The 13,415-nt window shown below is 33.2% G+C and overlaps 1 protein-coding gene across 2 annotated transcripts in view; it reads right to left on the reverse strand.

Annotated features, from left to right (window-relative positions):
- Window positions 1-13,415, reverse strand: part of LOC114332288 (protein winged eye) — a 251,400-nt gene that overhangs the window by 53,462 nt on the left and 184,523 nt on the right. For both annotated transcript variants that reach the window (XM_050649543.1, XM_050649542.1), the window contains exons 12-13: window positions 9,624-9,869; window positions 5,340-5,568 (exon numbers count right to left, since the gene is read on the reverse strand). In XM_050649543.1, coding sequence (XP_050505500.1) covers window positions 5,340-5,568; window positions 9,624-9,869 — 475 coding nt within the window. The remainder of the gene's footprint in view (window positions 1-5,339; window positions 5,569-9,623; window positions 9,870-13,415) is intronic.

The following is a 13,415-nucleotide window of genomic DNA, read 5'->3' on the forward strand; positions in this document are numbered from 1 at the left end:
ACTAGTGAAACGGTTGGAAACTCGGCATTCAGTGACGTGCTTGCTAGATTTTAGGTACTGTTAAGTCCTAGGATTTAGCTATTCAGACAAAAAATGTATTTTTTTGAAACCAGTGCGACGAAACTTCACCAAAGCTGGTGTTAGCTGTAGGTGCACAGAAAATTTTAGAAAAGAAAGTATATTAATAGGGCTTTTCATTCACAGTCATTTGTTTCGAGCTTCTGTCATGTGTCACATAACATTAATATATCCACGTCATACGTTATTGGTATATACCAATGATACAAACCAAAGACGTATGACATAGATATATTAATATTATGTGACACATGACAGAAGCTCGAAACAAATGAAAATCGATGAAAAGCGCTATAAACGAGCAAAACATACTGAAATGATTGTCATTCTACAGCAGGTGGGCATCAACGTGCAAACATCAGTATTGGCCGGGACAATTCTGAAGAACTTCAAATACGAAGAGGAGTAAGGCAGGGCTGCATTTTGTAGCCATTAATAATTTAACATCTACTCTGAGTTTGTTTTCAATAAGGGAACATCCATAAACTACGTCGTAAAAATTTCGGACTTTTTAATACCCTCCCCCCTCCCGTCGTAAAGCGTCGTTTACAGTTGATCCTCCCCTCATACCGACGTCGCAATTGCAACTCCCCCCCCCCTTTTAGTGATTTTTTTTAAATTCCATGTTATTTCTGGATTTTTTAAAGTTAGCTATCAAAGTTTATTTACGAATGTATCCAAATCAGTATTATTGTCCTTTTCATGAGCATTTTTCAGTGCGTAACAAATGATAGGAAAAAGGGTAAGTCCGTGATAATACACATTTATGACATTTATTCTAACATGACATTTTAGTTAAATCTGACAGTTGTCACATTTTATTTTCAATTTGGAATAAAAACAAATCAAATGTGTTTCTTGCATTTATAAAATGGTATTTTCTTTGATTTGTATAGTCTTATAAATTATACAGATTATATTTGTAATATTATTATCTAATTAAAAAAAATTATTTTTTTTATTATGGCGCCATCTATCGACAACTAGAATAACTAGAATAAATGTTGTAAATGTCTGTAATCACGGACGTGCCTTTTTTTCTGTCACATACAATTTAATGCGTTAGAAAGAAATCGAAAAACTGTGACGCACTGAAAGATGATCATGAGAAAAAGAATACTATGATGTAGCTCATTAATATCCGCGTACTTTTTTCTCCCAATTCACTGTACAACTAATTAGCTTTATTGGGACAAAAGATAATACTTTTATCGGAGTTCCTATGCTTTCTTAACTGCATCATATAAATCTTGATAGTTTTGATTTTAATACCATTTTTTTATTAAGTATACATACAATTAGTACATTCTTTCACGGTTTTTGCTCTAAATTTTAAAGAACCGCTTGGATTGACATGAAATTTGGCATACGCATAGCTTACATCTCAAAGAAGAAAAGTGATATTGTGCCGATGTGTGCTTTTGCCCTGGGGGTGACTTTCACCCCCTCTTGGGAGTGAAAAAATATAAGTCCAAAATAAGTCCGGAAATTGATAAACTGACTAATTTTAAGTAACTTTTGTTCTATAGAAGTTTTTCGAGTTATTTGCGAGTGAATATGTTAATTTTTCAACAAAATATTACATTTTTAGACGGTTTTTCGCAAATAACTCAAAAAGTAAGTATTTTGTCGAAAAAAATGTTCTTAGCAAAAATATGACCTGTAAAAAAGTAAAAAAAAATGGTGTATGCGTTAGGTCTCTGGACCTCGTCAAGCCGGAGTTATAGCCAATGAAAAATAGATTCATATTCACCAAATTTCAAATAGAATACTTTGAAGTGAAATATCCAAAAAATTAAGCACTTTTTGGGGAGAATCCATTATAACTTTTTTAAAGTGTTTAAAAAGAGCTTTATTTCTGTTTTTATAAAAAGTTTTTATCATTAAATTTAAGCAAGTTACGCTCAAAATAAAGTTGGTCCCTTTTGTTTTGGCAAAAAAAAATCGGGAAGACCACCCCCTATTTAGCAACTTAAATGAAATAAATCGTTACCGCTCCATAAATTATTTTACTTATGTTGTGTTTATATGATCGGTAAGTTTCATCGATTCAAAGTGCTTATTTTTGAAAAAAATTGGTTTTAAAGTGAAATTTTTAAAAAATTTAATTTTGAAAACTATGACTTTTTTCAGAATAACTTAAAAATTGTTACAGATACCAAAAATCTCGAAAAACAAAAAAAGGCAGCATTGCTTTTCTGAATATCATGTATTTTTTGTTTTTCTGTTAGACAAAAATTGATTAAGATTTGTTTTTTCTAAATTTGCATACATTCGTGATCAGTGACTCGTTCAACCCCTTTTAACTACAGCCCTTTCAAAAATAAGGACTTTGAACCGATGAAACTTACAGATCATATAAACAATACATACGCGAGTCAAGAAACTTGTGAAGTCGTAACGATTAAGTTCATTTGAGATACTAATTAGGGGGTGATTTTCCCGATTTTTTTACCAAAAAAAAGAGACTAACTTTATTTTGAGCGTAACTTGTTTACTTTTGACGCTAGAAATTTTTTTTATAAAACAACAATGAAGCTTTCTTTAAATACTTTAAATAACTTGTAATAAGTTTTCCCCGAAATGTGCTTCATTTTTGGTTATTTCACGTTAAAGTATCCCATTTTAAATTTTACGAATATGAACCTATTTTTAATTAGCTATAACTCTGCTTCTACTAGGTATACAGACGTGATATTTACACCATCTTTTTAAATATTTTACAGGCCATATTTTTGCTAAGAATCTTTTTTCGACAAAATACTTACTATTTGAGTTATTTGCAAAAAACCGTCTAAAAGCGTGGTTATTTTGTTGAAAAAATGAACATATTCACTGGCAAATAACTCGAAAAATATTGACTTAGTGAAAAAACTCTATAGAACAAAAGTTTCTTAGAATTAGTCAGTTTATCCATTTTCGGACTTACTTTGGACGAATATTTTTTCACCCCCAAGAGGGGGTGAAAAGCACCCCCGGGGCAAAAGCACATATTGGCACAATATCACTTTTTTTCTTTGACTTATTAACTATGTGTATGCCAAATTTCATGTCAATCCAAGCGGTTCTTTAAAATTTAGAGGTTTTGCAATATTTTACCGTTAAAGAACGGACTAAATGTACTAACTAAATAAAATAGAATATTTTATTTCTATTCAAAATCCACGAGGAAAATAAACTTCCTGTAGCTGGCTGTATACCATAAATCACAAAAATACCAAGTTTCTTGTAAAAGGTATATATTAAATTACCCTAAATAAGGGTCACAATACAAAACGTTTTCGGATTAAGGAATCCATCATCAGTGTTTAAAAGCCCTAAAATTAAGTATAACCTAATTAAATGAGATAAAAGTTAAAATTGACAGAGTTGTTCTTGAAAACCTCTGTCAATTTTAACTTTTATCTCATTTAATTAGGTTATACTTAATTTTAGGGCTTTTAAACACTGATGATGGATTCCTTAATCCGAAAACGTTTTGTATTGTGACCCTTATTTAGGGTAATTTAATATATACCTTTTACAAGAAACTTGGTATTTTTTTTATTTCTATTCATTCTTGTAGAAAATTGTTTCACACAGAGTATTCAGTAAATAAAGGAACAGTTTAATATTTATTGCTTCCAGACGTTGTTCTGTATAGAAGCGTTTATTTAAATACATAGAATATAGAACAATGTTTTATTGTTTGTTATTCTGTACAAAACTGCTAGCAATATTATTAAGGCTGTGAGTGATAAAAATGAAATGAAAAGTATGCGATAAAAGTAATACACCTACTAATTCTTTTTAATCCTACAATAGGGTATATTTTTTATATTCGTGAACATCAAACGACGTCGGATGTGCACTCATGGCCCCCTCTCCCCTGTCGTATACCGTCGTAATAAGCAAAACCCCTCGACCCATTTTCAACGACGTAGTTTATGGATGTTCCCTAGGGCAGTGGATAATGTTCAATGTGGTATCAAAATTAATGGCGTCAATATTAATAATTTGAGATACGCACATGACACGGTGTTATTTGCAAGCAATTACGAAGAATGAAGTAAAAGAAAGACGTACTCACAATCATTTAATTACAATGACGACCGGTTTCGATCTCTACAATATTCAGATCATCTTCAGGTTAGCGTTACAAGTGATTAAATGATGCCGTTGCAAGGGATGATTTGTAAAGTCATCAGTAACATGATTTCAAGTCCAAATTATGCTAGCAGGATAATAAGGACAATAAGGACTGGATGGGATTATTATCCTGCTGGCATAATTGGGACTTGAAATCATGTTACTGATGACTTTACAAATCATTCCTTGCAACGGCATCATTTAATCACTTGTAACGCTGACCTGAAGATGATCTGAATATTGTAGAGATCGAAACCGGTCGTCATTGTAATTAAATGATTGTGAGTACGTCTTTCTTTTACTTCATTTAAAATGAACTCACATATGCAACCCATTCAACATTTGAATTACGAAGAACTTCAAGATCTGATTAATAGGATTACCACAACGTGCGATGAATATGGACTCAAGCTAAACACCGCAAAGACCAAAGTGATGGTTGTCAGTAAAACGCCAATGCAACCGGAAGTAGTAACAGCTTATGGTGAACAACTGGAGAGATTTAACAGCATCACCTACCTTGGTTGTAATCTAAATGAGAACTGGGACATGAGCAAAGAGATTAGAATATGTATAAAAAAGGTCAGAGCTGCATTCTTTAAGATAAAGAAACTTTTATGTGGAAACAATATTACTTTGAATTTGAAAATTAAATTAGTGAGATGTTATGTGTTCTCTGCCCTTTTGTACGGTGTGAAAGGTTGGACTTTAATGGATACACTACTCAAGAAACTGAAAGCCTTTGAAATCTGGGTATATCGGAGAATTCTACGAATAAGTTGGGTGGATAGAGCTCGTAACGAAGTTGTTTTGCATGGGATGGGAAAAGCCACGGAAGTAGTCATAACAGTTAAAAATCGAAAATTTGAATATGTTAGCCATGTTACGCGAAACCCATAGAGATGTAATATACTCCCTTTAATAATACAAGGCAAGGTAAACGGAAGAAGAGGGCCAAGTCGAAGAAGAACGTCATGGCTTAAAAATCTGAGAGAATGGTTTAACAGATCCTCTGCATCAATTTTCCGGGCTGCCGTCAACAAAATTACTATAGCCAATTTGAAAGCCAACACTCGATAATCGAGCATGCCACATGAAGAAGATTAATAATGGAATATGTGTTTGTTACTTACCAATAACGGGGTAATCTGAAGGCAACAGTCGAATATCCTTTAAGTCTATTCGACCACTATCGCCGTCATCAAATTCAACTAAAACGAATTTGTTGTCAAGCTCCGGATCGGGCGAAGTCGGTTCTGCGATGCTTCCTGGGTACAAGCAACGGTACTGTTGGCTCCAATACGCGCACACTCTGGTACCGACTGACAGATCTGCTGAACTTTTCGGAGACACCTCAACAATCTGTAATACAAACCATAGTTGATAGTTGATGGGTATCGTCAAAAATGCATTTCGACGGCGGAAATGCAGGACCTCGTAACTGACAAATTTGCATAAAATGAGTTATTTCGGTTTTCGCTTTAGAATAAGTGTACCAGCATCTATTAACAAGCGGTTAAAGCTGGGAAAATTTCCGGAAGGCTTTAAATTACAGAAACCGGTACTACTAAACATATTAAAATACGCCCTAAATGAAAAATGATTGGTTTTTTTGGTCTCTTGTAAAATCATCATCTTGCCCAGTGGCGGCTGGTCAGAGGAGGCAAGGGAGGCTTAGCCTCACCATAAATTTTTTACACATGCTACACTGTTTTGTTTATATCGGAAAAAGTTATTTGAACAAGTTTTTCCAAATAATGTTCTAACCCCACATACCAAATTTCATCACAAAATTCGCACTTTTAGTTTTTTCATTATTTGTAGTCAGGATCCTAAAACTGGAGCGGAGGCTGCTGGCCGGAACATCTCACTTGCTAATGCTCCGCGCAGCCAAGCAGCGTTTACGGAGACCCGGTCTCCTTAGACCATTATTAGACTAGGTAACTGGTGACGCAACTAGTGGCGCAACTGGTGGCGTAACTAGTGGCTCCACCAAATTAAAGCACACAAAATATTATGGGCAACTGGTGGCCGATATGGGCAACTGGAGGCGTAACCAGGTACCGTAGTCTAATAGGTCTCATTTACTTTACTTAAATGCCCCGTGACGTAATGAGTCACTGGTGGAGCAACTTGGTGGCGTCACCAGTTGCCTAATATAATACTGGCCTTAGAGCTGCATTATAGTTTAACGCACACGCTGCCCGGAGATTGGGCAAGGGCGGCTGATTGGCCAGTAGCCTCCTCTGCAATTTTAGGATCCTGATTACAAATAATGAAAAAACTAAAAGTGCGAATTTTGTGATGAAATTCGGAATGTGGGGTTAGAATAATATTTGGAACAACTTGTTCAAATAACTTTTTCCGGTATCTGTAATGCAAAGCAAAATATCGGTAATTTTCCGTGTTTTTAGATTCGCAGTAGGCCGCTTTTAGAATTAAAAAAATTCAGTTCAGTATCTTAAAAAATGTGAACCTTCAACCTGTATGGACTGCAAAAGTTCAAATCTGTATTTATTTTGATATGCATATCTACTTACAGAGATAGAATTGTTTACAAATAAACGACACAAACTTTGGTAATACACTTTTCCAATTTGCCTAACTATTTTTAAAATGATATATTATGAAATTATGAATTATGATGATAATATAAAATGTAAATAAAAAATGGTCAAAAAAATGGGGCCTTAAATTAGATTTTTTTGGTGGATTTTTTTTAAGTGCAAATTTGTCTAGATATTTTACAGTTAGGTATAGCCTCCCCTATTGTAAAAATCACTAGCCGCCACTGATCTTGCCACTTACTGAGTTCCTGCTTTTACGCCGTCGATTTAACAAAACAGATACATATATGCGACGTTGCCGGTTTTTTGACAACAGTCCGAGAGTTGCAGAAAAAAAAAAGGGGGGAGAAAAATATGAGATATTCTTGTGCGGTTTTGAACCAATGTGCTAAGAGATTACAGGAAGAAAAGAGCCTTAAGATCCCGCTCGAAGGACCACTTGTAGATAAAATTAATACCTACAGAAGAGCACAAACCTGAATGTCCTAAAATGAAAGAGATTGTAAAACATAGGTTGCTGGATACAAGTATGAGAAGTCTTACCTGTAAAGGAATGTTTTCAACACTAACGGCGCAAAAAGCTATCATGGAGAACATCTTTTTTATCCTACTTTATAAATAGGCTCAATGCCTGTTTTACTTCGGTTTTTAGTCTCAATTGACGTTGTTTGACCATCTTTTTCTCGGTCGTCCCAATGATCTTCTTCCATTTGGCAATTTGTCTCTTGCTATTCATACTATTATATTTTCTGTCGTTCTTTTTACGTGTTGATTCCATTATATTTTTCTTCTTTTGTTCCACATGTTTATTTCTTCTATGCCACATCTAGCTCGTATTTCCTCAATTCGTACTCTATCTTTTAGAGTGTGGTTTGTTAATTTTCGTAAGACTTTCATTTCCGTTGTTTCCTGCAGTCTTTGTTTTCGCCGTATCCGCTCTTGTTTCTGTTGTCTACGTCATTATCGGTTTTATTGTTGATTTATATATCCTTGTTTTCGTTTCCGTTGTGAGGTATTTGTTTCTCCAGATTGTGTTGTTGAGACATCCTGCTGCTCTGTTCGCCATGTTCACTTGTTTTTGTACTTCTTTTTATTCCCAAGTATTATGTTTCCATCACTTGTTCTATTATTTTGTTATTTACGACCAGTTTACATCGTCTCGGTTTCGCTGATATCACTATCGATTTAGTTTTCTCTGTTGAGATCGCCATGTGCGCCGTGAAATAAAAATTTTTAGTAGTTCCAAAATGACACAAAATCTAGGCATCGGATAAAAAAGTTTATTTGAAGAAAGTGTATTTTTTTGTTCTTCGTAATGGCGGTACAGGCTCGTTTTTTTAATATTGTATTTAATTACAGAGTAATTTCCACGTATTAATATATTTTTCAAATTGGGCTCTGTACCGCCATTCTTTATTATATTACGAATACGTGTGCCAAATATCTCGAAAAAATATTTAAAATTACAGCCGCAATCTTGGAACGCGTTTTTGCTACCTGTTGATCGCTACTGCTTCCTCTTAATCTTTGTAGGTCATCCTCACTTTCGGCTGTTATTATGGCGTCGTCGGCGTAGCATATTATCTTTATTTCCTTTTCTCCCATTCTATATCCTCTTCTTTTTTTTTAACTTTCTTTGATTTCATCCATTATCAGATTAATTATTAATGAGCCCAGCGAATCTCCTTGTCTAATGCAAGTTTCATACTTGATAGGTTGCGATAGTTCGGTGAAGAACATTAGGAGAGAACATGGAGAACATTAACAGATTAAATAAAGATACAAGTGCAGCACAAAAATGCTAAAACTCCTTTATTTTACCGGTACAAAGTATGAGCAATATACAGTATGGTGCAAATGAAAGGAATAAATTCGTTATTTCATAAACCAGCGACGATAAGGAAAAATCCCAAAACAGGTTGATTTTTATTTTTAAATTATGATATTTTGGCCTATATGTCATGCTAGTGACGTCATTGATCTTGGCGTGATGACGTAATCGATGATTTTTTTTAAATAGGAGTCGGGGTCGTGTGCTAGCTCATTTGAAATGTTATCCAATTCTCTATTCAGTAATATAAACATTTACATAATTATTTATATAGAGTGTCCAACAAAAAAATTTTAATTAAATTATTTGACAAAAAAAAGAAGAATATTATATTATTTATTTACTTCAAAATGCATTTTACTGTTGCTTGAAATCAGAAAAAAATGTTTATTTCAAAAATATACATTGCTTTTCGATTAAATTCAATGTTCAAGCCATCTCCCGCCAGCCACCTGATTCTTGGAAGTTTGAACATTATTTAATTTAAGCGAAAATAAGTGTTTATTTGCAAAATAAAGATTTTTTTCTGATTGCTGACAGCAATAAAATGTATTTTGAATTAAATAAATTACATACACTCTTCTTCTTTTTTTGCCAAATAATTTAATTTAGGTAATAAAAATTTGTTGGACACCCTGTATAAATAAATATGTAAATGGTTATACTACTGAATAGATAATTAAATAACCTTTCAAATGAGCACACGACTCCTATTCTCATTTAAAAATTCATCGATTGCGTCATCACATCACGCCCAGATGGATGACGTCACTAGTATGACATATATGCCAAAATATCATAATTTAAAAATAAAAATCGACCTGTTTCGAAAATAACGAATTTATTCCTTTCATTTGCACCATACTGTCTAAGACAGATACTCAGAGATTATAATATGATTATTATAAATGTGGATATAAGACCCAATAAAGATAAAATGAAACTTAATGATAACCCCTGAACAACCTCACAAATAATTTGATGGCTAGAACATAAATAAAGACACTGTGGCTACTTACCGCGTCTCTCAGTATTTCTTCTCTTGACATGATATGCGGTCTATTTCCTCTTTCTCCGTCTAAAACTATCGAATACACATCAGGAGGTTCGATGGCATTCAACTGTCCGGCGTAGAAAAGTCCTCCCATTGCTGTCAGAACTCTTAATTTGTCCACTGTCAATAATTCTGCTGTCAAAACACATATTTTGTCGTCTTCCGTTCTCGCATCTTTCTCTTCGTCGCACGCCACATTGTTCATTACATTCTGAAAATAATGTTTTTTAAACTAAAGGCATTGATTATAAACTACCCATAGATACCTCACTCTAAGGTAAAAACGAATTCAGTGTTAAACTCCGCCCACTTACACCTCTTTGCCCCTCAAGCTTAAGTACTACCTGACTGTATGGTGGCGACATTAATTGAAATTTTTGCAAGATTGAAAAATAAATTTGAGTTGCTACTCCGACCATTGTCTAGTGGAATAGACGACAATATAAGGGTGGCATTCAGCATTTTCACAAATAATTTTAACGTGCTTGTAATCTCTATTAAGGAATTCCGATTTTACTTCAGAAAAAACGCTAAAAATTGATTAATGAAAACAGTAGAGGTTTTCTAAAAATTATTTATTTATCAATACACTACAAAAGAATAACAAAATATAAAATACATAATTAAATTAGCAGTGATAAATTACATGTCATGTAAATTACTTTTCTGTAACTTTTCAAATAACTTAATTTCCAGAATTGATACAAACTAAAATATCTCCTAATTTTAAAGAATGGCTTGGATTGACATGAAATTTGGCTTCCATCTAGCTAAGATGTTACAGAAAAAAATGATGTACCGATGTGTGCTTTTGCCCTATGGTTCGGTATCACCCCTCTCGGGAGTGAAAAAATATATGTTCAAGATAAGTTCAGAAGTGCCTAACATCACTAATTCTAAGCAACTTTTGTTCTATAGTTTTTTCACTAAGTCAATACTTTTTGAGTTATTGAAAAATAGGTTCTTATTCGTCAAATTCCATGTTGAATATTTCAACGTGAAATAATAAAAAAAATGAAACACTTTTTGGAGAAAACTCATTACAACTTTTTTAAAGTGTTTAAAAAAGGTTTATTTTTATTATTTTTGTTGAGTCTCTAGCATCAAAAGTAAGAAAGTTATGATCAAAATAAATTTGGTCCCTATCTTTCTTTTTTGTTAAAAAATCGTGAAAATCACCCCCTAATTAGCATCCCAAATACAGGTGGAAGAACGAGGTGATAAAGAACATCAAAACAAGAAAGCTGGAATATTTAGGCTACATTACCAGAGGTGCGACATATGAGATATTAAGGCTCATAATGCAAGGTAAAATTAAGGGTGAAAGATCCATAGGTAGAAGAATTTCCTGGCTGAGAAACTTAAGAGAGTGGTATAGTTGCAGCTCAGTAGATCTATTCAGAGCAGCCGCCAATAAGGTACGGATAGCTGTGATGATAGCCAAACTTCGATTGGAGAAGGAACTTCGACAAGAAGAAGAGGATATAAATTTTGTTCTGATAGTAACATTGTACTACAAAAAATTGACAATTTATCTAGAAATGGCAATATAGAAGTCAATTATATTCTGTGCAAAATAAGAAACTGTATAGAGGTGAACTAAAATCAATATGATCTACTGTTCGATCGCATACTTTTTACATTTAAAAATTTTCTGAGGACTTTCTGGAATTACGTCATCGAAGTTTTAAAAGCAAGTAGTGGTGAGTACCAAATACAATCGATTATTATTTTTCTTTGACAAAATACCACAAATTCCCAACGTTAAAAATGAATAATGCAAGTACATATTATTATTATCTTGATAAAATGACAGGGAATTTCCAACATATAAGTAGTTGAGGGCCATCTGCCTAAGAACAATCGGTAAAAACTAAATTAAACAGACAGGATTAGAAAGTTTAAAAAATAACTAAGTAGATCATATTATAAAATTAGATTATAAAATAAGATTATAAAATTAAAATTTTAGGAAAAAAAGATATTTATTATTTTTTTTTCTCAAGAAGTACTTCCATTGTTGACAATATCGAAACATTTTATTATTAAAAGTCGAGAACAATTAAAAACCACGTTCATATTTATATGAAACTGCTTTAAAAATTGAGGTATATTACTCTTGAGAAGAATTAATATTTTTTAACAAACTTGATATATGACTCATAATATTTGACATCTGATTCTTTCATTTTGAGTTTTAGATCATGCAAGTTTTTATCAAGAATACATTTTATCAAGAAATATATTATTATTATTTGTTCCATTTGTTCCACACTTATGCGTTACAGAGGCCATTTTATCTAAAATGTGAGTCCTTTTTTTTATCAAATTCCGCTATTGGGACCGTGCAAGTTCGGCAAAGCGACCTCTATTTCTACGCTCTGTACTTTTATTCGCACTTTTAATTATATTGGCCAATTATATTAGTCCTGGTTGCTGGATAATTGTCAAGACCATAGTCCAAAAAAATAATAAGAAGAAAAAAATAAGATGCAGGTTATGTTTAGCAAACGTAAACAATTGTATGTAGTAAATAAAATCCGTTATTAAAATGCAGTATTGCAAGCAAAATACAATTAATTAAATTTACCTTTATATAATAATTGCATATCATATCAATATTGTGGAGCAATATATAATTTTTCTAAGTCAATGACAGAAGGTATGAAATATACGTCAATTTGACAATTTCAATTGACAATATGAATTATTTAAGATAGTTGCAATATTTCTCCGCGACTCGCGCACGGTCGTTTCTCGTTTCCCTTTCCAAGTACTTGCACACCGCGAATAACTGGTCACAGATAATACACCTATAGGGTAAGTCCGGCCCTGACACTACTCCTACCTCCTCGCAAGTCAGAGAGAGAATGAGAAATCTCGATACGGTTTTCGAATAGCGCCATCTAGTTGTTGACACGTCTTTCGGTTACCACGAGGTGAGCTATCTATGGGTAGTTTATAATCAATGCTAAAGGGTAATTCATTTAGCGGTTACATACTTTTTTGGTGGGGATTTGATGAGAGATGGTGTATGGATCGTATCACCTGGCATTGCGATTCTATTCAGTATTATTTTTCATTCAATATTGGTTTTCATGACATTTCATCCTGGAAAGACTTAGCCCTGTACAACGTATAGAAATTATTCAGCTGTATTATGACAATCGGCGTTGTATGAAGAATGGGGTTCGTGCGCTTAGAGCAATTTATGGTGTACATAATTGGCCTACCGAACGCAAAATTCGCTATACTATCATTAAGTTTGAAAACCAGATTTCATTATTGGATAACACGCGAGCAAATACAGGGTGATTGATTAGTAGGGTAAAGCTCAATAGCTCCGCTATAGTAATAGATAGCAATAAAAGTTAAAAACAAAAATTTTAGCCACCTTTGAACTTTGAGCCACCTTTGAGCTCAATAGCTCCGCTATAGTAATAGATAGCAATAAAAGTTAATAACAAAAATTTTAGCCACCTTTGAGCTTCACATTATAAAATTAGTTAGAATGTTACAGGGTGTTCGATAACACAGTGGCAGACCAAACTTATGTTTTTTTTTAATGGAACACCCTATATTTTATTTTAAATTCGAAATCCTGTTAACTTCTCCATCACAAAAATATAAAGGTTTGTTATGTTATACAGGGTATTTACAAAGTTATAACCAATTTTATATGAAAATCGTAACAAGTTCAACTCCCTGTATAAATAAAAATAAGCAAAACAACAATGGTTTATTAATGCCATATTTT

This window comes from Diabrotica virgifera, chromosome 4, assembly GCF_917563875.1.
Source record: "Diabrotica virgifera virgifera chromosome 4, PGI_DIABVI_V3a".
NCBI lineage: Eukaryota > Metazoa > Arthropoda > Insecta > Coleoptera > Chrysomelidae > Diabrotica > Diabrotica virgifera.